This window comes from Mauremys reevesii, linkage group 7, assembly GCF_016161935.1.
Source record: "Mauremys reevesii isolate NIE-2019 linkage group 7, ASM1616193v1, whole genome shotgun sequence".
NCBI classification, from domain to species: Eukaryota; Metazoa; Chordata; order Testudines; family Geoemydidae; genus Mauremys; species Mauremys reevesii.
This window is the reverse complement of record NC_052629.1, coordinates 125,588,227-125,612,073: the sequence shown is the minus strand read 5'-3', so window position 1 is coordinate 125,612,073 and position 23,847 is coordinate 125,588,227. Positions and strand designations below refer to the sequence as shown.

The 23,847-nt window shown below is 47.1% G+C and overlaps 1 protein-coding gene across 8 annotated transcripts in view; it reads left to right on the top strand.

Moving 5' to 3' along the window:
- The first annotated feature begins 1,764 nt into the window (after positions 1 to 1,764).
- The window catches only part of MTMR14 (myotubularin related protein 14), a 59,799-nt gene continuing 37,716 nt past the window's right edge, over positions 1,765 to 23,847 (top strand). For 7 of the 8 annotated variants that reach the window (XM_039547428.1, XM_039547425.1, XM_039547422.1 and 4 more), the window contains exons 1-3: positions 1,860 to 1,991; positions 2,394 to 2,542; positions 17,328 to 17,436. In XM_039547428.1, coding sequence (XP_039403362.1) covers positions 1,860 to 1,991; positions 2,394 to 2,542; positions 17,328 to 17,436 — 390 coding nt within the window. The other variant, XM_039547426.1, reaches the window with a different exon arrangement.

Here is a 23,847-nt window from a genome sequence, read left to right as displayed (position 1 = left end):
GCCACTGCGCATGTGCAGAATTTATGTTCCCCGCCCATTTCTTTGCTTCCCCGCAGAAAAATGACTTCCTGATGGGGAAGCGAAGGGAAGCCACAAGAGTAGTGATATGACCCTCCCCAGCAGTATGTTTTGGGTGCCAGCAGAGAGGTAAATCACCATGGGGGGTGTCGGAGAAAAACTCAGTTCTCGCTTTTTGTTTGGGTGCAGCAAAATCAAATACTTTATTATTTCTCCAGTAATTACAATGGAGGGAGAGAGTGCCATAGGACACAGGGTCGCCCCAGTCCTGGACAGGTCTCTCAACTGGTAAACAATTACAGCAAGCCTTTATACTTTTGTTACAGACAATGTCTAGCAATAATACAGACGGTAAAAAGAAACACTTGCATTTGTTTATACATAAGCCTTTCTGCTATCTTATTTGTCTCACTACTAGAAAAAGCAAGCCTGCATATTTGGTTATCAATGCAAGGTTGTAATAACTTTTTACACAGTTCGTTCATCTGTCCCACACTATCTTTGCTTCTACAAGTCTCACGTCATTAGGGTTACAGCTAGGCTAACTCTTGCTAACTGACTGACATGCATTAAAATCCCCTTCAAATCCTTATTAATTCTTTCCCTGCTTCCACAGGGGGGTCAGACTGGGGAAGACCCTGGTGGTGGCTCCTACCCTACACCGGGCTCAGCTGCTAGTCCCGGCTGGGCTGGTGAGCATGCGACTTCCTGTTCCCTGCATGGCATCCTGGGCTGTGTCAGACCCATCCCAAGATTTCTCCCCTGGAAGCTTTGCCAACTTCTACCCGCTTCCTGCACCCATCGCTTCTCAGCTGCAGGGGGAGGGATCCCTTTACAGGGAGCTGCTCCCGCATCCACCCAACCCCCCTGCTGAGCCTCACGCCCCCCTGCACACAGAACCCCCTCCCCCGCCAATGAGCCACACTCCCACTGCACCCAGACCACCCCAATGAGCTACCCACACCTGGATCCTCACCCCACTGAGGCCCACTCCCAGCCAACCCCTCCCGAGCTTTATCCCCAGCCAGATCCCTGCCGAACCCCAACCACCTTCACCGGGACCCCCCTGCAGAGTCCCATCACCATTGCACCCAGAACCCTCCAACAAGCCCCTGTGCATCCAGACCCCCCCCAACCCAGATCCCCCCACCCCAGATTCCGCACTGAGCCCGCGCCCAGACTGTCCCACCCTCTCAACCCACCCCGGCTCCCCGACGCTAGGACCCTGCCCGCCCACTGCGGTGCAGCTGGCATGGAGGGGCAGGGCCGGGCCCTGGGCTGGGTCCGGGCTGGGTGCAGCCTCACCCCGAGTCCAGGGGCCTGGGCTCCCAGCCTGGCTGGAGCCGCCACCTTCGTTTCACAGGGAAGATTCGCACCATTGTAAAGCGCTGCCTGGCGCGTTTAACGTTCTGCTGCAGACCCCCCCCGCCCCGCCCCGCCCCGCGGTGTCCGCACGCGCCGGGTCCCGGCTCGGGCACGGCCTGGGCGGCGTCCACACAGCCCCGAAGGGCGCGAGAGCCGCGCGGCCCGCGGGCGGGAGGATTGGACGGGGGCGGGGCTCGTGCAGGCGGGGAGGGGGGGGGGACAGGGACCCGGCCGGGCGCATGCGCGGCTATAGCGGGAGTGAGGGAGCTGGAGCGACGTGCTCGAGTCGCGGTGTCGCGATGTGATGACGTCACGCCAGCGCCCGGAAGGGATGGTGTCTCCGCTGAGCAGCGGATTGGCTGGGCCTATTGCGAATGTCCGGTGCGCGCCGTGGCCCCGGAAGCGGGGAACGGAAGCAGCCCGGTGGCCGAGTGCGGGGCCGTGATGGGCCGTGAGCCGTGAGCGGGCGGGGGGGGATGGCGGGGGCCCGGGGCTGCCCCCAGGCGGGCAGCGGGGAGCGGGCTCTGGCCGAGCTGCTGCTCGAGTTCTCTCGGGCGCAGTATCGGGCCAAGGACGGGGGCGGCGGTGGGGCCGGGAGCAGCGCGAAGGTGAGAGGCTGAGGCCAAGCCCCCCGCGGGACCCACTGCCCCTCCCCCGTCTCTTCCCCCTGCCGGCACCTGAGACCCCCCCGCCCCCCAGCCGGGCCGGCCCCCGAGGCACGTCCCGTTTCCTGCTCAGCCCCTGAGAGCCTCCTTCTCCCCCCCCCCCCCCAATCCGTTCCCGGCTGTGCCGAGACATACCCGCGGGACAACCCCCCGCATTCCCTGGTCTGAGAGACCCTGCCAGCCTCTCCTGAAAGACACCTCGCTTCCAGCAGGGCCAAGCCCCACCAGCCCCTCCTGGCTAGGGCAAGGCCTGTGGGGAGGAGGGTAGCAGAGGTGTCCTGTGCCCTGAGGGGAACGGGCAGCCTGAGCTCCAGCCCCTGAGCTGTAAATTTGGCTGTCTTGCAGGTGGAGAGGATTGAGAAGCGCTGCCTGGAGCTGTTTGGCAGGGACTATTGCTACAGCCTGATACAGAATGTGAATGGGGAAATTTGTGGCCACTATCCCCGGCAGATCGTCTTCCTAGAGTACGAGAGCACTGACAGGGAGCGGAACATGTAAGTAACTCCTGCCCCACCTCCCTCCTTCCTGCCAGGAGAGCTGGCTGCGCGAGAGCCATACAAAACTGCCCTAGCCCTGTCTCACCTACAAGACACACAACTGTGGTTCCAGGTTGAGTAGCTCTAAAAAGGGGCATTTCCACAGAGGGCTAGCTAGTCGTCTTGTCTTCCCTGCATGACTGGGCTCTTAAGAAGCATGAGAAAACTGGAAATGTACTCTTTGCTGAGCTATAGTTGTGCCTGCACTGTCTACTGTATGGATGAACTCCCTATTTTTAGCTAGACAGGTCACCCGCTGGGTTACTTTTGTCCCAGGGAACTGGGATCTGTCTCTGCACCTTAGTGTGAAGTTGGCAGTGCTATTAGGATACTTTGTTCTAGTCCCTAATCTTGTGTAGCTTTGCAGTCTCTCTGGCCCTTTCAGAGCAGCTGTTGCCTCAAACTCTTGGGCTTTTCTGCAAGAGAAGAAATAAGCTAAATTTCTTCAGTTTGCTGTGGATGGGAAAAACAGAATATGTTGCAAGGCAGCTTTAGGTGCATAACAGTTATGGGTGGGCTAATTTTTTTCAGGTTACACTATCTGGTGTAGGTACGGCAGCATCATTCATATTTATATAGGGATGAATGCACTCTTGGTGTTCAATAAATGTTACTGGACTTTTGACCCTATTTTTGGGGATGAGGCTGAGGTAAAGAGTAGGGGCAACGGAGGAGCATGCTCTGAACTGTGTTGTGCCACTGACTGTGTGAGTAAGAAACTCATCGTACTTTGGACTGTACTTTGGGCTGAGATCGTGTCAGATCTCATCACCGAGCATGGTTAGGCTAGGCCAGTATTTGGCTCTGAGGTCCCAAAGCATGAATTGCTTTCAGGCCGTCAGCAAGCTGCTGTCTTCCTATGTGCAGTAGGTTTGTTATGACTGGTGATTTAAGTTCCATGGTATTTGTGCTGCCCCATCAGATGACCTGAAAATTTTCAAACATGAAAATTACTCAAACTTTTATAATGTGTGTTTGGACAATCGTTTGCTGATAAAACTTGTTCGGCTTTTGAGATTTGTGGATTGGAGACACTAATTTAGACACACATGAGCCACATATAACAACCCAAACTCTGTGCTTTTATTTGCAACATATTAGCGAATCAGCTTACTATATGTTGGAAACCATTGATTTTGACTTAAGTTATAAAGCTTTTGAATAGCCTGTGTGTGGCATGTGCAAGAGAGCTCCATTAAGTCTGGATGTGAGCACTTCCTGAGAGGCATTGTGCCTGCATAGAAAGTTTGGCAAGTGACCACTGTTGAATGGATAGAATTCAGTCTGGTTGTGCTTTGCAAAAGTTATAAGTTAGCATTTGCCTGATTTACTGACTTTCTGTTCTGAAACTTTACTGTTTCAGAACAGTACATTTTCTTTGCAAATTTAGAAGTCCACTCAGCCCTTCGTGAGGTGTTGTATATAAGTAGAAATAAAATAATATTAAAAAATCAATCTTTATTCACTTTAGTACATGCATGCACAAAACTTTTAGTTGATTCTTAGTTTCATAGTCTCCTGTGGCAGAATGGAGATTGTGCCACTATAGAGTCTCGCAACGATTGATTTAGGATGTCATGACCGTTAATTCCACATGTAAACATACAATCTACATTTGTCTCAAATCTGTTTACACCTCTGATCAAACAATAGATGCACCTACCCACGCTCAGTGATTCAAAGCTGAGCTATGAGAAGAGGGCCAAATTCATGCTACTCCTGACCCCAGCTGCCATTAAACCAACATAGTTGGCTCCCATAGCAGAGCAGACAGACCCCAACAGAAGGGTTAAGACCTGGACAATGGTGTATTCAACTGCCTACCATCAGAATAGCCCCTACATTGCTGTAACTTATGTCAGGCCCAACCCAGATAGCAGGGAGCTGTAACCAGCTGCCCACTGTGCTCTCCTGCACTCAGTCAGTCTTGGTGCGGGTGAGAATCTGTGCCACTGTCTCCACCATCTCCCCTCTTGTACACATCTCTCTGAGTATTGTAGATAGAGTCTGTGCTTGTACCTTATACACAGGCCACCTATTTGCCCTTAGATTTGTTTTGTTAAGTTATTATCTCCTCTTACTTTTATTTTTACTCTTTTCTAAACAAAGAAATTCCATTCCAAAAAACTGACTGTAACACTGAGTGGTGCAGTTAAACACATGATGGAGGAAGCATTTCACTTGCTGAGCAAAGTGCTTGATGCAAGCTGACACAAATCCATCAAAGCACTTAAAAATTAAGTATGTGCTTAAGCATGTGAATAGCGCCATTGATTTCAGTGGAACTATTTGCATGTCTAAAGTTAAGCATATGCTTAAATTCTTGTCTGGATTGTGCCCAGAATGCTCATGTCTCTAGTGTTGTACCCTATTGTCTCCATGTATTTATGTTTAAGAACAAAATACAGAATCTTTCCACATCAATAACATTATTGTACTTGGTTGGAAACTTTCGGACCAAAGTCTTACACAAATGGCTTAAAGTTTATATTGTATGGTGGTCTAAAGATGTGGTCTCCTCATCTCAAAAAAAGATATACTGGCACTAGAAAAGGTTCAGAAAAGGGCAACTAAAATTATTAGGGATTTGGAACGGGTCCCATATGAGGAGAGATTAAAGAGGCTAGGAGTTTTCAGCTTGGAAAAGAGAAGACTAAGGTGGGATATGATAGAGGTATATAAAATCATGAGTGATGTGGAGAAAGTAGATAAGGAAAAGTTATTTACTGATTCCCATAATACAAGAACTAGGGGTCACCTAATGAAATTAATAGGCAGCAGGTTTAAAACAAATAAAAGGAAGTTCTTCTTCATGCAGCGCACAGTCAACTTGTGGAACTCCTTACCTGAGGAGGTTGTGAAGGCTAGGACTATAACAGCTTTTAAAAGAGAACTGGATAAATTCATGGAGGCTAAGTCCATTAATGGCTATTAGCCAGGATGGGGTAAGGAATGGTGTCTCTAGATTCTGTTTGTCAGAGGATGGAGATGGATGGCAGGAGAGAGATCACTTGATCATTACCTGTTAGGTTCACTCCCTCTGGGGCACCTGGCATTGGCCACTGTCAGCAGACAGGATACTGGGCTAGATGGACCGTTGGTCTGACCTGGTATGGCCATTCTTATGTTCTTATGTCTAGCTTGACATAACTTATTTAAACTTTTAAAAAGGCTTTGTCAAGGCCCCTCACAAGAGACTGTTGAAGAAACTAAATAGTCACAGGGGGAGAGGCGAAGTATCAAGTACTGTCATGGATCAAAAACTAAGAAAATAAAATAAAGGTCAATTTTACTTCCTGGCAAAAGTTTAACAGTTGAGGTCTCAAGGTTCTGTGTTAGGTTTGGGATTTATTATATGAATGATCTGAAAAGGGAGGTGAGCCATGAGGCAGCAACTTGAAGATAAGTTATTAGGTTAGACAAATCGGGAGAGGACTGTGAGGAACTTTAGAGGGACCTAATCAAACTAGATGAATGGGCAACACAATGGCAAATGAAATTTCAGTGTTGATAAATGCAGAGTGTTGCACAGAGGAGGAAAAAATTTAATTACCCAGACAGCTTCCCGGTTCTAAATTAACTCTCAGTTTAGGCCATGTCTACACTACAGTGGCACAGCTACAGCAGCTGTCACTGTAGTGCATAGTGTAGAAAATTCCTTCAGTAATGGAAGGGATTTTTCTGTTTGAGGTGGTTACCACCTCCCAGAGAGGTGGCTTAGTGAGGTTGAGGGAAGAATCCTTGTGTCGGCTGTGCTGCGTATTCGCCAGGGGTTGGGTCCAACTAACTACATCGCGATGTAGCAAGGCTGACCTAGTTTTTGGTTTGGGACAGGCCTTAGAAAGGGACTTGGGCATCATTGAGCTGACATCTTCATTGACTTCTCTCAAATGTGCAGCTGCATGAGGAATGAGAGAGAGAATACCATGGAGAGTATTTAAGGCTGTGTGTCTGTATGTTTGACTGAATTTCCCTGAAAAATTGCTGGGTTTTAAAAAAGCAACTGTTCGGGTTTTATTCTTTTTAACCCAAATTTTGCCAGTATTGGATCTCCCCGCACCTGGCTCTCCACCTCAGAGTCCCCACTAGCTGACACAGTACACATACTCAGAGGAGGGGAACTCCCGGTTGGCGGCTGCTGCTGCATTGTCGGGGAGCAAGATCGGCACGGCTCGGGGTCTCAGCAGCTGAGTGGGAGGGAGAGAGCCCCCATCCACTTTCCCTGCTGGACAGAATCCCCTCCTAAGAACATACGAACGGATATACTGGGTCAGACCAATGGTCCATCTAGCCCTGTATCCTGTCTTCCCACAGTGGCCAATGCCAGGTGCTTCAGAGGGAATGAACACAGCAGGCAATCATCAAGTGATCCATCCCCTGTCACCCATTCCCACCTTCTGGCAAACAGAGGCTAGGGGCACCCAAGCATGGGGTGCATCCCTGACCATCTTAGCTAATAGCCATTGATGAACCTATCCTTCATGAACTTACCCAGTTCATTTTTGAACCCAGTTGTGCTTTTGGCCTTCACAACATCCCCTGGCAACAAGTTCCTCAGGTTGACTATGTGTTGTGCAAAGAAGTACTGCCTTATGTTTGTTTTAAACCTGCTGTCTATTAATTTCATTGGGTGTCCCCTGGTTCTTGTATTATGAGAAGGGGTAAATAGCACTTCCCTATTAACTTTCTCCACACCATTTGATTTTATAGACCTTTATTATATCCCCCCCCCTTAGTCGTCTCTTATCCAAACTGAGCAGTCCCAGTCTTTTTAATCTCTCTTCAGATGGAAGCTGTTTCATACTGCTAATAATTTTTTGTTGCCCTTTTCTGTACCTTTTCCAATTCCAATATAGCTTTTTTGAGATGGGATGACCACATCTGCACGCAGTATTCAAGGTGTGGGTGTATCATGGATTTATTTAGTGGCATTATGATGATAACACAGAAAATATCCATCCCTTTCCTAATGGCGCCTAACATTCTGTTAGCTTTTTAGACTGCTGCTGTACATTGAACAGGTGTATTTAGAGAACCATCCATGACGACTCCAAGATCTCTGTCTTGCACGGTAACAGCTAACTTAGATCCCATCATTTGATATGGATAGTTGGGATGATGTTTTCCAATGTGCATTACTTTGCATTTATCAACATTGAATTTCATCTGCCATTTTGATGTCCAGTCACCTGGTTTTGTGAGAACCCTTTGTAACTCTTCGCAGTCTGCTTTGGACTTAACTATCTTGAGTATTAGCTGCACAGTTTGTATTAGCTACACACTTTGCCACCTCACTGTTTACCCCTTTTTCCAGATCGTTTCTGAATCTGTTGAATAGGACAGATCCGAGTACAGACCCCTCGGGGACACCACTATTTACCTCTTTCCACTGACCACTTATTCCTACGCTTTGTTTCCTATCTTTTAACCAGCTACTGATCCATGAGAGGACCTTCCCTCTTATCCCACAACAGCTTAAATTTTTTTTTGCTATTAGTATTGTCTTTTGCTAGTTGCTCTTCAAGTTCTTTTTTGGCCTGCCTAATTATACTTTTACACTTGACTTGCCAGAGTTTATGCTCCTTTCTGTTTTCCTCAGTAGGATTTGACTTTCAATATTTAAAGGATGCCTTTTTGCCTCTACCTGCCTCATTTGCTCTGCTGTTTAGCCACAGTGACACTGTTTTGGTCCTCCTGCTATGTTTTTTAATGTGGGGGGTACATTTAATTTGAGCTTCTATTATGGTGTTTTAAAAAAAATTTCCATGTAGCTTGCAGGGATTTTGCTCTTGTTTGCCCACTTTCCATTTAATAAGTAGCCTCATTTTTGCATACAGTAGAACCTTAGAGTTATGAACACCTCGGGAATGGAGGTTGTTTGTAACTCTGAACAAAACACTTTGGTGGTTCTTTCAAAAATTTAAACACAAAATTGACATAATACAGCTTTGAAACTTTACCATGAAGAAGAAAAATGCTGCTTTCCCTTTATTTTTTTAGTATACGTTTACCACAGTATGGTATTGTATTTACCTTTTGTGTGTCTGTGTCTGTCGCTGCTGCTTCCTGATGATGTACTTCCGGTTCCAAATGAGGTGTGTGGTTGACTGGGCAGTTTGTAACTCTGAGATTCTACTGTAGTTCCCCTTTCTGAAGTTAAATGCTACTGTGCTTCTTTGGTATTTTCCCACCCACAAGGATATTAAATTTAATTACATTATGGTCTCTTATTACTGATCAGTTCAGCTACATTCACCTCTTGAACCAGGTCCTGTGCACCACTGAGGACTAAATCAAGAATTGCTTCTCCCCTTGTGGGTTCCAGGACTAGCTGCTCCAAGAAGCCATCATTAATGGTGTCTAGAAATTTTATCTCTGCATCCCGTCCTGAGTTGACATGCACCTAATCAAAATGGAGATAGCTGAAATCCTTCACTATTATTAGACTTTCTGTTTTTGAAGCCTCTCTAATCTCCCTGACCATTTTATAGTCGCCAGCACCATCCTGGTCAGGTGATTGGTAACATATTCCTACCGCTCTACTCTTATTATTCAAACATGGAATTTCTTTCCAGAGAGATTCTGTGGTACAGTTCGATTCATTTAAGATTTTTACTGTATTTGACTCTTTCTTTCACATATTGTGCCACTCCCCCACAAGTCCAACCTGCTTCGTCATTCCTACGTATTTTGTACCCTGGTATTATCATGTCCCACTGATTATCATAATTTCACCAAGTTTCTGTGTTGCCTGTTATATCAATATCCTCGTTTAATATCAGGCACTCAAATTCACCCATGTAAATATTTAGACTTCTAGCATTTCTATATAAGCACTTATAAGATGTGTCCCTTTTTAGTTGTGTGCCATTGTGTGATGTAATTGAAGGGGTCTCTTTTTCATTTGACTGTTTCTCTTCAGTTCCATCCTATCAACTTGTATCCTCTCCTCTTTACTACACTATGGAGAATTCCCATTAATAGAGCTTCCCCTAAAGGATGTGTCTGTCTGAACCGTGTGCTCCTCTGTATCTGTTGGCTTTCCCCAGCTCTTAGTTTAAAAACTCCTCTACGACCTTTTGAATTTTACATGGCAGTAATTTGGTTCTATTTTGTCACTCTTGACCCTGGCCCTTCAATGCAGCCCTGTCCTCACTGGAGGAGTGGGATGGGCAAGAAGTTGGGTCAAGACTTCCTCCCCCCCCACCCCACCCCCAAGCCGCTGCAGCAACCTGAAGGTTAACCCCACCCCTGCCTGTGAGTTCCAGGCACCCCCTGCCCACGACTCAGATTTAAATAATAAAAATGAAAATTAGCTGCCTACAAAATCAGGGTGAAAATTCCTTTGCTTCTTAGAAAGACGGAAGGGGTCATGTGGGACTTCAGTCTTGACTGGGCCGCTAGGCAGTACTGAAATACTACTAAATAGGTAACTCAATCTATGAATCTAAGGCCTGGTCTACACTAACAGTTAGATTGACTCAGCTATGTCACTCAGGGGAGTGAAAAATCCACACCCCTGAGCAGTGTAGTTAACTCAGCCTAACCACCAGTATAGACAGCTCTGGGTCGATGGAAGAATTCTGCTGACCAAGCTACCGCCTTTTGGGGAGGTGGATTACCTACACCGACCGGAGGCTCCCCACCCCACAGGTACTGTCTACACTGGAGCACTGCTGCAACTGTGCTGCTGTAGTGTTTCAGGTGTAGACAAGCCCTAATAGTAAAATATAGCAACAAAATGCTGCTTGAATGCTAAGCAGCTAGCAAAAGGAGTGACTGGCTGAGATGAACAGTTACTGAGCATGTAAACAAACTAGGAGAAGGCTGGGTGTAAGCAATGTTCTGTACTGGTGGCTGCTTGTCTGTAAACAATTGTCTTCATCGCAGGTTTGCGTTCCAGGGCAGGCAAACAGCACTTCAGGAAAAGCTTTGAAGAAATTCCTGGAGGAAGGTGGAAGGGCAGTTCTGGTTCTCTAGCCTCCCAGCAGTGTGTGTTCCTGGGAAAGGTTCCCAGGGAGCGGGGGCTTGTCAACACTAGGATGTTTATGTTGGTGGAGCTGAGTGGGGCAAACTCTGGCTGTAGGTGAGCTACCCTAGTGCAAGTCACTCGCCATTAATGCTGTGTCCTAGATTGGAGGGCTACACTAGTGCACTTACATTAGAGTACAGAAAATACCCAGTTCAGGCAAGCCCCCGGCCTTCCACAACGGCATATTATACATCTCATTTAGCCCAGGAGCAGTTGTTTTGAGGTACAGGATGAGATGGTGTGGGTGCAGTTCCAGGGACAAGTGTGCTTGATTGGACAGGATTGGTGAAGAGGCACTGGTGTTCTGAGCAGTGTCACCTGCTGTGGCATTTCCCCATATCTTTGTGCCTAAAGTCAGGAAAGCTGGAGGCTATCCCAGAAACTACATGAGTGGGACTAGACGCTGTGGAGTTGGAGATGGGCCTAGGAGAGCTAAGTCCTTATTGGTCATACCTCTGGAAAGCACCCTGACTTGGATGTTGCTAATATGGAAGTTACAGGGAAGAACTGAATGTTAATAGATGAAATTTTAATTACAACTTTGTTACAAAGTTAATCTCCAGCTTTAGGCTGCTGTTGATCGTGAACTTTTTAATAGTGATTGGATATGATTGAGGTGTGTGTTTTGTAACATGTTAATCTTGTGGGGAAGAAGTGAGATAAATGCTTTACATTTGTAGAATAAATTAAGAGTGCTGAAAATGATGTCCATGTCCATAATTGGATAGGCTAGAAAGGAAAATATTGAGTACTCCGAAGGGCAAGTCTACATGACAAAATGAAGTCCACCAAAGTTATGTTGACATATAGCAACCACAGCAATTGAATTGCTTTTGCCTGTCCACGCTGTGCAACTTGTGTTGGCGGTGCACGTCCTCACCAGGGGTCCTGGGAATCTGGATATAGCAGCGCCGCTGCTGATGGTTTATTCCGTACAGTGCTATAGAGAAGGGCCAGTAGTTTACGATTGAAAAGACTTCTCTGTTTAAAGGAGAATTCTTTTAAGGGCTCCAAAACCCCTTTGCTTACTTGCATTGTCTTGAAATTTGGTGTGCCTCAGGGGAATGCAAGGCAGGATTAGAGATCCAAATTTGGGGTCATTTGAGAAAGTGGTTCCTAAGACACAACCTCCGAAAAATCAGGTTTTCATAGAGTTCACACACATTCTACCACTGCGTTTTGTGTGCACCTAGCTTCTAAATTTCTAATGACTTAGGGAAGGGAGGGTGATCTGGAAATAATGGGGGGAGGGTTATATGTTGTGTGGGTGTGGTGAGAGCAGGAAGAGATACCAGTCTTCTCTCAGATGCTTAAAGTTCCTGTAACCACCTTTTAAGCAAATGGTCAAGTTCTTGGAACGTAACCCACAGATGAGATTTCTGCCATTGGCCCTGTTAGCAACTGCGTGCCCCCCCACACTTCAAAGCACAGTGGTTATCCCCACTCCATTAGAACAAAGAGCACTGAGGGAGGCAGGCACCTAGCAATCGGCTAGCGTCTTTGTGGCTTACTGGGTGACTGGGACTCAGAAAACCAGGGCTGTGTTCCTGGCTTGCCACTGGCATGGAGGGTGACTTTGGTGAAGCACTTCATTTCTTTGCCTCAGTTTCCTCATCTGTACCACATTGATGTTTCCATCCTTTGGAGCGACCGATGAAAAGTGCTATACAAGGGTTAGATATTATCAACTGGCCATAGCAGAGTCTCAGTTGCAGATCTACAAGAGAATTACAACTGCCTAAATATCCGGAAACTTCTACCCACAACACACTTACTGTTATAAAGCCCCCCCTCCCCTGCCACAAAAAAACCCAAACCAAACCAAACCACCCACCTAGGAAATTCACTGATGACAAACATTGTAACATACAGTTATGGTTGTCCAATGCTATATTGTACTCTTCCAGAAGATTGAGCTGAGCAAATCTCAAACCTCTGAAAACCAGGACATACAGAGTGAATGTAGACACACAACCTTAACTCTGCCCTAATTGAGGTAATGCCCCAATGTGCTCATAACACATACTTGGGATCTGCCTCTGCCCTGTACTGAGCAGCAGGTACCTCACCTGTCCTATGCTCAAATACTCAGCCTGCTCCACAGATAGTACACCATATCTGCTAATTGTTACAATCCTGTCACCCGTGTGTGCACAATGCCATCTAATACTACTTTCACTTACCCTTCATTAAACCCACAGACCATGCTCCTCTCCCACCTAACTGCTGCCAAGCCCATGACTTACATAGCACAGTGCTGAGATGAGGCATACTGGATCTCTCAAGGTACACACATACCTCTTTCCTTTCATCTCGCTCCCCCACCCACACGAGGGGGTTGGGAAGAGGGATTCACACACACACTGCCCCCCAGATCACCTCATATCATAGTCCCAGCTCTTCCATCTAATACCTATACCTAACACAGTGAATGCAGCTGGAGTGCATGCAGATAACTGCCAGTGGCCATTGCCAGCTCCAGCGGAGGCAGAGTTAAGGTTGCATAAGCATTTACCTTAACTCTGTATTTCCTGGTTTTTGGAAGTTTGTTTTGCTGAGCTCGATATTCTGGAAGGGCATGAGAGACCACTGGGCACCTGAGCTCTGCATGAACAAAGCTTTTTTGGTCTGTGAAATTAGTTCCTGGCTATGTGAATTTTCACATTACACATCCAGTTTAAACAAGGCGCACTATGAACTCTTTTAACGTATACACTGCTGATGTATACATCTCGGACTCTGCCTGTCCAAATGTGTTAGATGGTGATTCATTTGACAGTATTGCCAGCCAGATGTAGGAACCATAAAGGATAGTGGGGAATTTTAGGGACGTTACTTTAACTGATTACTTTCAGCCTCTAAGGATTTTGTTTTTGTTATGGAAAATGCTGTAGTGGCATACTTGTGCAGAAAGGCTATATATTACTTCTGCAACCCATCAGGTAACAGAGGCTTTTACTTTGGGAATTTTATTAACTGTCAGGTTTAAATTGGGTCGGCATTAAACTGTGTATTGGGCAGTCTTCTCTGCCGTCAGGCTCTCTCCTCTGTACCCCTCCGATGTGCAGTAGTGGAACACTCTCTGAGGTACATGAGAAGGTGCTTGCCTTGCAGAGCTCCTAGTATCTGTTGAAGCAGGGACCTCGTCTCTGCAGAGTCTCTTCTGAGCAGATGCCTCTTTCGGTAACCTTTCCCTGTACAAAGGCTCACACAGGCTTACCCACTGTTATGTACAACTTTGCATGTTGGCATTTTGCTAACTTCTCCTAGATGGCTGTGATTGCAAACCATTAAAGAATGGCAGCCACTTGGATTTTTTTAATTCTTTAAAATCTTCTGCATAGCAAGATTCTTTGGAAGTGGAGAGCCGAAATAAAGTTGTCCATGAGAAGAATATGAAAAATGTTAAATACTGACCACAAACTCTACCCATGGATCATTTTGAGTTATCCAGAACCCACTGAGGAGTAGCTTCATATTCTTATAAACCCTAGACTGATATGTGGGCATAAGTGACAGAGGTTTAGCTTGTGGTTGATGTGTCTACAGGCCTAAAACTTTTGGGATTTCAGTTTTGCTTTAATTAGATAGCTGAATGCAGCCTTGACAGTGGAGATGCTTCTCGAGATGCTTCATTAATCTAATTACCTAGCACTCCAACTTCCAGCCAGTTTTAGACTGTTGATAAGTCTAATTACGCTATAATGTATGTGCACAAATCATCAACATTAAAGTCCAGTGAGCATTCAGGCTTGAGTTCTCTATTTTTTGATCTGTGTACATAAATGCAGCCTGAACAATGAGTGTTGAGGATTTTCTTTTGAGAAAAAGTAGTGTGAAAATAGAGTGGATTTTTTTTACAAGGTATTGGCATATCACTTACTAGTGCCTTAAACTAGTGAACCACGATACTGCTGCAGCCAGTCTATAGCAGGCTATTCTGGTAGCCATGTATGAAACAGACTTGCCCAAATATGCCAAGGTATGCCCTGGCAGGTATATTACAGCTGGGTCCGACCATTTTCTCGATGCCCTACTGAAAGGGGTCGTGTGTGGTCTCTGCCCAAAGCTAAGAACTAGCTGACTGTAGTGGTTTGTGCAAGGTGTTTGTATGGAGAACAATTGTAGAGTTGTGTAACATGTAGGATATCATGTTCCAAATCTGTCGGAAGAGAAACCTGTCACCTGAGGAGGGGCAGTCTGAGGTCTGGCCCAGTCAGCATGGATAATTCTACACTGGAATAAAAGACCTGTGGCATGGCCACAGCTGGCCCGGGTCAGATCGCTCGGGCTCATGGGGCTTGGACTGCAGGGCTAAACATTCAGGCTTGGCCTGGAGTGCAGCCTTTGGTACCCTGCCCCCTCATGGGGTCCCAGAGCTTGGGCTGCAGCCCAAATCCAAAAATCTACACTGCCATTTTACAATCCCACAGTGTGGGCCCTGGTCAGCTGACCCAGGCCAGCCGTAGCCATGCCAAGGGTCTTTTGTTCTCATGGGACAGGCCTAGGCTGGAATAGTGACCATCCCTGGAGACAGCCTCTCTGCACTAGATGCAGGCTGGAGATTTACAAAGACAAACAAACCCCAGGAGAGCTCTTGGAAGAGGGGGCCCTGGGCTAAGAAACAATAGCTTGTGAGTGTATAAGCACAGAAGAAATGGCCCACATGGTTATCCATTACAGGAGGAGACTGTGAGCAGGGGTGGAGGGGTGACATGAAAAGTGGGTCCCACCCTGAGCTGGGACAGATGGTGCAAAGACCAACCTTGGGTGAGAAATACCTTCTGAGACAGGTTAGTAACTGGGTAATAATTATAGGCTAGAGAGTGCATTTTATGTTTTTCCTGTAATCTTATGTTTCCAAATCCTTATACTCATTTATATTGGAATCTCTAGCTCAAGCACTATTACATACTGATCTGTTTGGTTTCACTACAGACACGTCTAAGTGCCTTGTGCTAAGGAGAGAGTTGCACTGAGGTGAAACCAGTGAGCTGGGAGGCCTGCTTCCATGGAGGCAGTGGATCGGTGCACATTGCAGGTGCCTAGAAGATAGGGGGTTGTGCACTCGAGTGTAACAAGGTGGGGTGTGTAAATTACTAGCCTGCCTTGGGACAGAGCGGGGCTCTGGGGGCCAGAAGCAGAACGCCTGTGTTACTAGCAGCCAGTGGCAGGGGAGTGTTTCCTTTGGTGGGCTTCCAGCCCTTCACTGCCGCCTGCTCGCACTGGGAGGATCTTGCCCAGACACTGTGACCCAGGCACCTCTTTGGCATTGCGTCCAGGGGTACCTGAGGGTTACAGAGATCCCCCTAGTTTTGGTGTCTACCTGCTAGTCCCCCAGAGAATGTCATGGAAGGTCTCCAGCGAAAGCCTGTGTCTCATTGGTCAGATAAATCATTACGAGAGGCATGTGCAGTTAATGTGTAAGAAGATGTGTAAATACAGGAAATTATGTCTTTAAGGCCTTGTAATTCTAGGGAGGTCACTCTAAGGTAGCGTGCTTTGAGAAAAACGTTGCCAGACAGGAGGTGGTAGACACTGATTGCCCTAGCTATACACTGAGTACCGTGTGTTTTGTGTGTTACAGTAGACATCTGTTAGCATCCTAAGACAAATGCTAATGAAGATCTTGTGGAGATTTCAGAAGGAAGCTAACAGGGAGAGGTAAACAGTGGGGCGTGGGGGGAGGAACCTTGTTTTCAGGTGAAGGTCATATGTTTGATCTGGTATTTCTTGGGGGTGGAAAAAAGATGCCCTGGCATCCCTCACTGAGGAAGTAAACTGACAGTGGGTTTGCTTCATGAAAAGGGGATCTCAGCCAGGCTTGTCTGAAAATGCTGCAAAGAACTTTGGGTAAGAAATGTTTTTGGACAGGAGGAGAACTTGTTGGGTGAGTTTAGACCATAGGAAGTGTGGTGTGAGTTTGTTGTCTATTAACCTTTTGTTTGCAATACAGAAGAACCTCGGAGTTTAACACAGTACTGTGATCTATTTGCCTTTTTTTGTGTCTGTCTGTCTGTCTACTTTCGGTTCCAAATGAGTTGTGTGGTTGACTGCTCAGTTCATAACTCTGGTGTTCATAACTCTGAGGTTCTTCTGTATTTGTTTTCTATTGCATGAATCTCTGTTCTTTGCTAAATAAACTTGTACTTGCTTTCTTTAAACACACACCACTTAGATTTGTTTAAAGTGGAGCTGTAATGTAAGGTGGGCTAATAAGCTGCTGTGTCCTGTTCCTTTGAGAACAGCGGTTCTGGTATTTGCGTGTCTGGTGGAGCAGGGGCTCTTTGGAGGACTTGGAGTGTATCTATTGCTAACCTGTAGAGGGGCAGAGGAGCACAAACGAAGGAGTGTTTGTACTGTCTGTCCCTGGGGTTGTCAGGGACCCGACCCCTGGCAGGTGCAGACAAGATGGTCTCACAGCCTTGCATATACCTCCAGGGGCGTCGCACGTGACAACAGGCTTTCTACACACCTAATACTGCTGCAGTGAGTGTCTTCAAGAGCAAACCGAGCAATTGCGTTTCAGCACCAAGAGTTTGACTTAGGTGCTGGGAGCACATCCATCTGATTACAAGCCAAGTAGTTTCTCGAGGAGTCCCCTGGCTCCTTGACTTTATAGCTGGCTTTTCAGCTAAAGGGATGTGGGTGCTGAGATTGTGGCCACCATGACGATATGAGTTAATGGGGACTCTTCTCTCTGTTTGATAGGTTTGAGAGCACTGTGCAGGTCAGCAAACTGCAGGACCTCATCAACCGCAGTAAAATGGCCAGATGTAGAGGACGATTTGTCTGCCCGGTCATTCTGTACAAGGGAAAGGTAAAACTGCATAAGCACATTGGTCTCTGTTTGCTTTAACTTCAGGAATGTCCTTTCTCCCTGCATTCTGCACAGTGTTTACTGGAGCTGTGCGGAGGCAGGTCTTGATGGGCCATCAGCTCTCCTGCCCCCTCCATGTTTATTCCTGGGCACAGACTAAAGAGCCCGGTAAGGTGCCTTGGATCAGTGATGAAGATGGTCACTGCTTGGGGCTAGATCTGCTCTCCAGGCCCCAAACAGGTGGGATTTGAGCTATGACCCTGGAAGCTGGGGTTAGGGGGAAGAACTGCACTTGGATGGAGCTCTCACACGAACTCTGAGAACAGCATTAGAGATTACAACAAGTTACTGCTTCATCAAGCAACTACTCTAGTGTGCCAGGGTGCCAAACAAAGCCTCGTCTGGCATCTCACTGAGCACCAGATTCTTCCTGAAGAGCTAGGGAAATTTGGGGGGGTTGAGAGGGAGGGTTACCCTTCTCTGTAGCCCTGTCTTTGCTGGAAACATACTCTCAAATAGTTTATTGTGGAGGTGTGCCTCAGAGGTTGTTCCTGACCAGATTAAGTAGCTTGCTGTATATGCACTGCGGGAAGGCAAGATCACAGAGATGGCCTAATGGAGCTTTGTCTCCAATGTCCATGATTCTTGTATTTCTGTTATCCCAAGGGAGCTAGGACTATTGCTTTTCATCTCTTGAACTGAGACAGAAAGGGATTATGGGGCTACTGGAGGGACAAGCTCTGTGGTCTGAAGTGGCCAGTGTATGGATTGACATCCTGAACCTCTGCTGGACAATAGTGATGGGGCTGGAGGTACAATGGAAGTTCAGACTTAAGCATAATTGTAACGTTCCTTAATTGGCAAAGACCAAAGAGATCATAGTGATATTTTTGGAAAAGACGTTACATAGAAGGGAGTTTGCGGGACACTGTATGTACCACAGTTCTTCTTCAAGTGATCACACATGTCCATTCCACTGTAGATGTGTGCACGCCTTGTGCACAGTTGTCAGAGCTTTTTCCCTCAGCAGTACCTCTTGGGTACCTCGTGCTACTGCACGTGGGTATAAAGGGACACGCTGACCCCAACCTGCCTCAGCTCCTTCCTACCGCCAGTGACAGTTGTTGGTGCTATGATCTTTGTATCTACATGTCATCCCTCTGTTAGGGTACATGGTGCCTGTAGCGTAGTTTTCAGGTTTGTATGGTATATCTGTAAATAGATGGTTACAAGACTAAATTTAGAACAGTATTTGTTAGCGTAGGGTTACCGGTGCCTGGTTGGGTGCTGGGCTCAGTACCGGACTGATGCCCCATTCTCTTGGCTTCAGGGCCTGCTGTTCAGGTAACAAGTCTCTGCTAGTGAGCGACCCACACCCCAGCTGCATTGAGTGTTGGGGAGAAGTGCATGAAAATGACAAACGTCACCTTTGTAGAGGGTTCAAACCCCACTCGAAAAAGGACAGGGCTGCCAGACTCCAGTATCTGCTTATGGAGCCTGTGTTTCATCTGCCGTCAGAACCCGCCCACTCCGAATGGGTATTGAGCATGTGCAAGTGTCACAACTGGAGCGTGGGTGGTCTGACTTAGTGGTTGGAGCAGGAGTCAGTCCATGTCAGATGCTGGGAGGTCAGAGTCCAAGGCAAGCCAGAGGGCAAAACTGAGTGTCAGGAGGCAGGCAGGGTCAGGTTACCAGGAGGTCAGTAGCAAGAAGCAGGTATTGCAGGGGAAGCAGCCCTAAGGAGGGAGATCCCATTTGCATGGAAAACTTCCTGTTCTTGTGCTGGGTTTATACAGATGCTGTGAACCAGTCAGGACCCCCAGCTTTCTGCCATTTGGAGTCCAGGACTGGAGCCCTCTGTTGGGGTTCAGTCGCTATTCTGGCAACTGTTAGCAGGTCCCTGGGTGGCAGGTTGGAACTTACTGGCTCCAAAGAGCCCTCAGGACCTGGGTTCAAGATCCACAGTTCCTAGCATCAAGTTGGTTCGGAGTGATCCCCCCCATCTGCATTGGTGGGGCTTAAGAAGAGACTGTGTAGTGGGGCTTCCAAGCCTACCAAGGAGGCACTGAGAGGATGCAAGGACTCGGAGGGGCACTTAGCCACACCCTCAGGAGTAATCTGTGAGCCAGGAGGGATTGCAGGCTCCAGAACCCAGGAAGGGTCTGAGACTCTCTCCAAAGGACGAGCAGGCTCAGGAGCCCTTCGTGGGGCCATCTACAGCCAAGGCTTTTGAGGCAGCCAGGGAATTGCTTAACTTGTTGATGCTGGCTTCTTGCATGATTCAGGAGCCTCGCCTGGTACCGGTACTGGAACTACATGCTCCTGCGGTCCCAGCTCCAGCCCCAGCCCCAAAGCACTACTGGTACCGGCAGCTTCTACTCTTGCGACACCTCCGCATGGGATTCTGTCCATGCAAAAGCAGCAAAGAATCCTGTGGCACCTTATAGACTAACAGACATTAGTCTATAAGGTGCCACAGGATTTTTTGCTGCTTCTACAGAACCAGACTAACACGGCTACCCCTCTGATACTTGTCCATGCAAAGAAAGTACCAGTGTGAGATTTCTAAAAATAGCTACAGCACTCTACCCAAGGTTTAAGAATCAGAATTGCCTTCCAAAATCTGAGAGGGACAAGGTGTGGAGCATGCTTTCAGACGTTTGATGTGGAAACTACAGAACCCGAACCACCAAAAAAGAAAATCAGCCTTCTGCTGATGGCATCTGACTCAGATGATGCAAATGAACATGGGTCGGTCCATGCTGCTTTGGATTGTTATCGAGCAGAACCTGTCATCACCATGGATGCATGTCCCCTGGAATGGTGGTTGAAGCATGAAGGGGCATATGACTCTTTAGCACATCTGACATGTAAGTATCTTGCAATGCCAGTTACAACAGTGCCATGCGAACACCTGTTCTCACTTTCAGGTGACGCTGTAAACAAGAAGCGGGCAGCAAATGTAACCAAACTTGTTCGTCAGAGTGATTGGCTGAACAAGAAGTAGGACTGAGTGGACTTGTAGGCTCTAAAGTTTTACATTACTTTATTTTTGAACTCCGTTATTTTTTTGTACATAATTCTACATTTGTAAGTTCAGCTTTCATGATAAAAATATTGCACTACAGTACTTATATTAGGTGAATTGAAATACCGTATATACTCGTTCATAAGCTGAATATTTTTGGTAAAAAAGTGACGCATCAAAGAGCCAGGGTCTACACCAAAATTTGATGATTTTTAAACTCTGTGGAATCATTGAATTGAATTGAATATCTAATATATTGTTGTTTTGTTTACCTGGAGCATTCACAGGCACGGAGCCCCTCAGCTCCCTGTGGCCGCACTTTGCTGTTCCCAGCCAATGGGAGCTCCAGGAAGTGGCGCCACTTCCTGCAGCTCCCATTGGCTGGGAACAGCAAAGTGCGGCCACAGGGAGCTGAGGGGCTCCGTGCCTGTGAATGCTCCAGGTAAACAAAATGTCCAGGCCCGCCAGCAGCTTACCCTGATGGGCCAGGAGCCAAAGTTTGCCAACCCCTGAAATACAGGGTCGGCTTATGAAAGGGTCATACAGTTTTTGCTATTTTTACCTATCCATCTTGGGGGGTCGGCTTATAAATGAACGGGCTAATGAACGCATATATACAGTATATTATTTCTTTTGTTTATTACAGTGCAAATATTTGTGATAAAAAATAAATATAAAGTGAGCAATATACGCTTTGTATTCTGTGTTGTAATCAATATCAATATATTTGAAAATGTAGAAAACTTCCAAAAATATTTAAATAAATAGTGGTGCGATTAATCGTGATTAATTTTTTTATTCACTTGCCAGCCCTATTATTTTCACATAGCAATTCACCAGAGCCCCTGAAAATATCTGAGGTTCATGTTCAACCGATTCTCCTACCAATTTGCAGTACTGCCTTTTGGACTGTCAGTAGCCCCTCGCATATTCATGAAATGCATGGCTGTAGCAGCGACATTCCTGCAAAGGTCAGGAGGCCATGTAATTCCTTACCGGGCGACTGGCTGGTCCAGCTCTCAGGTACTCTCCAGTGTAACCACTATTTGTACCACTTTTGATGTGCTGGAGCTCCTAATGAGTACAGAGAAATCCACTCTATGTCCTGTTCAAAGAACCAAATTCATTTGGGGCGGGAAGAGAGTCCTGGACTCTACCAAGGCCAGGCTTTCCTGCCAGAGCCAGGGTTCCAGACAAAGTGGGTCGTTGCTCTAGATCTAGAGGTGCACTGTCACCACAGTTCAGAACAGCCTCATATGCACTTATATGTTATGGCATGACAGACTGCACCTCCAGAGCACTGCAAGGTTGGCTAGCCATGGTGTGCTCATCATGAAATAGGCCTGCTTGGGTCTTGTCCTCCCTGTACTAATGGGTAGAACGTGCGAGGAGTTCCCTTTGCCCCTCCACTACAGACTCTCAACCTAGTCACAGATGCATCAGATCTAGGTTGGGCAGCCACTTAGGTCCTGGTCAGCCTCAAGGCCTTTGGTCTCCCCAGGATCTAAGTCTCCATATAAATATCAAGAAGTTCTTGGCCATCTCTTTGGCTTCTGTGGCATTCCTTCTGCATGTCGGGGTGGAGAACACAGCAGCCATGTTCTGTGTAAACAAGCAATGTGGGGAGGGGGGTAGAAGGAGGCTTGTCAAAGTTTTATGCCAGGAGACGATCCTCCTTTGGGATTTCTGCATCACCAGTTCCATCAGTCTGAAAGCTGCTTACCTTCTGGGAGTTCTAAATGTCTGGCCGACCACCTGAGCAGGTCGTTTGCAGGTCACCACAAGGGGTCTCTTCGACCAGATATGTCCAGGTCCATTTTCTAGCAGTGGGGAACTCCCCAATATGGTTGCAACAAGAGAAAACAAAAAAGTCATCTTTGTTGTTCCCAAGTGGGTCACAGCCCAGGTTCACTGAGAGACGCTTTCCTCCTGGCCCAGTTGAGAGGTCGGCTGTATGCCTTCCCACCAGTTCCGCTCCTGCCCAAAGTCCTATCTGAAGTCAAGCAAGATTCCGCTCACCTTATTCTAAGAGCCCCTGCATGGCCCTGTCAACGGTGGGGCTAGTAGAATTGAAAACCATTGATCAGACCTCCGCTGCTACTCCCAAGAGATGTGAATGTGATCTCCCAGGGCCACGGCCACTTCCTTCATCCCAGCCTTCAAGCCCTGCACCTGACTGGATGCTTCATGGCTGACTACCCCAAACGAGTTTGCTCTCAGCAGGTGCAGGAAGCCTTCAAGTATGTCACTTAACCTTGATAAATGGAAAAGGTTCTCTGACTGGGCCATACAAAGAGGTACGCCTCCTATCTCAAGCTCCAAATTGCCATTATCATGGACTGTCTTTTGTTTCTGAACCAGGAAAGTTAGCTCTTAGTTCCATCAGCATCCCCCTGGCGGCTATCTCAACTTTCCACCCTCCTGTGAATAACCAATCAACTTTTTCAAACCCTATGTCCATCAGATTTCTAAGAGGTTTGCACAGATTGTACCCACAGGTTCATAGCCCAGTTCCACAGTAGAGTTTAAATTTAGTGCTAGAAAAGTTGATGGCGCCCTCCCCCCTTTAAGCCACTAGCAACTTGCTCCCTGTTATATCTGTCTATGAAAGTGGGTTTTCTGGTTGCTATAACCTTGGCCAGGAGAAATGAAGAGCTGTAAGATTTAGTATCAGAGTCTCTCTGTACAACTTTCCTTAGGGACTAGGTTTTCCTTTGACTGCACCCTAAATTCCTGTCTGAAGTGGTTTCCGAATTTCACATGAATCAAATGATTTATTTCCTGACTTTCTTTCCAAAGCCCCAGTTGAGTAGAAGGGAAGAAAAGCTCCATACTCTAGATGTTAGAAGAGCTTTGGCTTTTTATTGGATTGGAGTAGATCTCTACTCTTCGTCACAGTGTCAGGCAGAGTAAAGGGCCACCCAGAGGGTCTCTGCCTGTATTCATTTATGCCACTGATTGCTCAGAGGTGGAACATCAGGTGAAGAGATGGCTCGCTTGACCAGGTCACAGGCAATGTTTGCTGTCTTTCTGGCTTGTATTCACATTCTGATATTTGTAGGTTGGCAACCTGGTCAGCACGCCATACGTTTGCCTCTCACTCTGCCATCTCCCATCAATCTAGAGGCAATGTCAGATTTGGACAAGTGCTCCTACAGTCTTTGAGTAGAGTCCAAGCCCACCTCCACCTCAAACCACGTGAAATGGACATGAGCAATCACTTGAAGAAAAAACAGGTCCCTACCTTTCCATCATGGTGGTTCTTTGAGACATGCCCATTGCACAGCTTGCCCTCCTTCCCCTCTCAGTCGGAGTCTTTCCCGGGGAGGAAGGAGCTGACGGGGGCGGGGGCAGTGTGGTTCTCGATAGCTGCATGTAGTGGT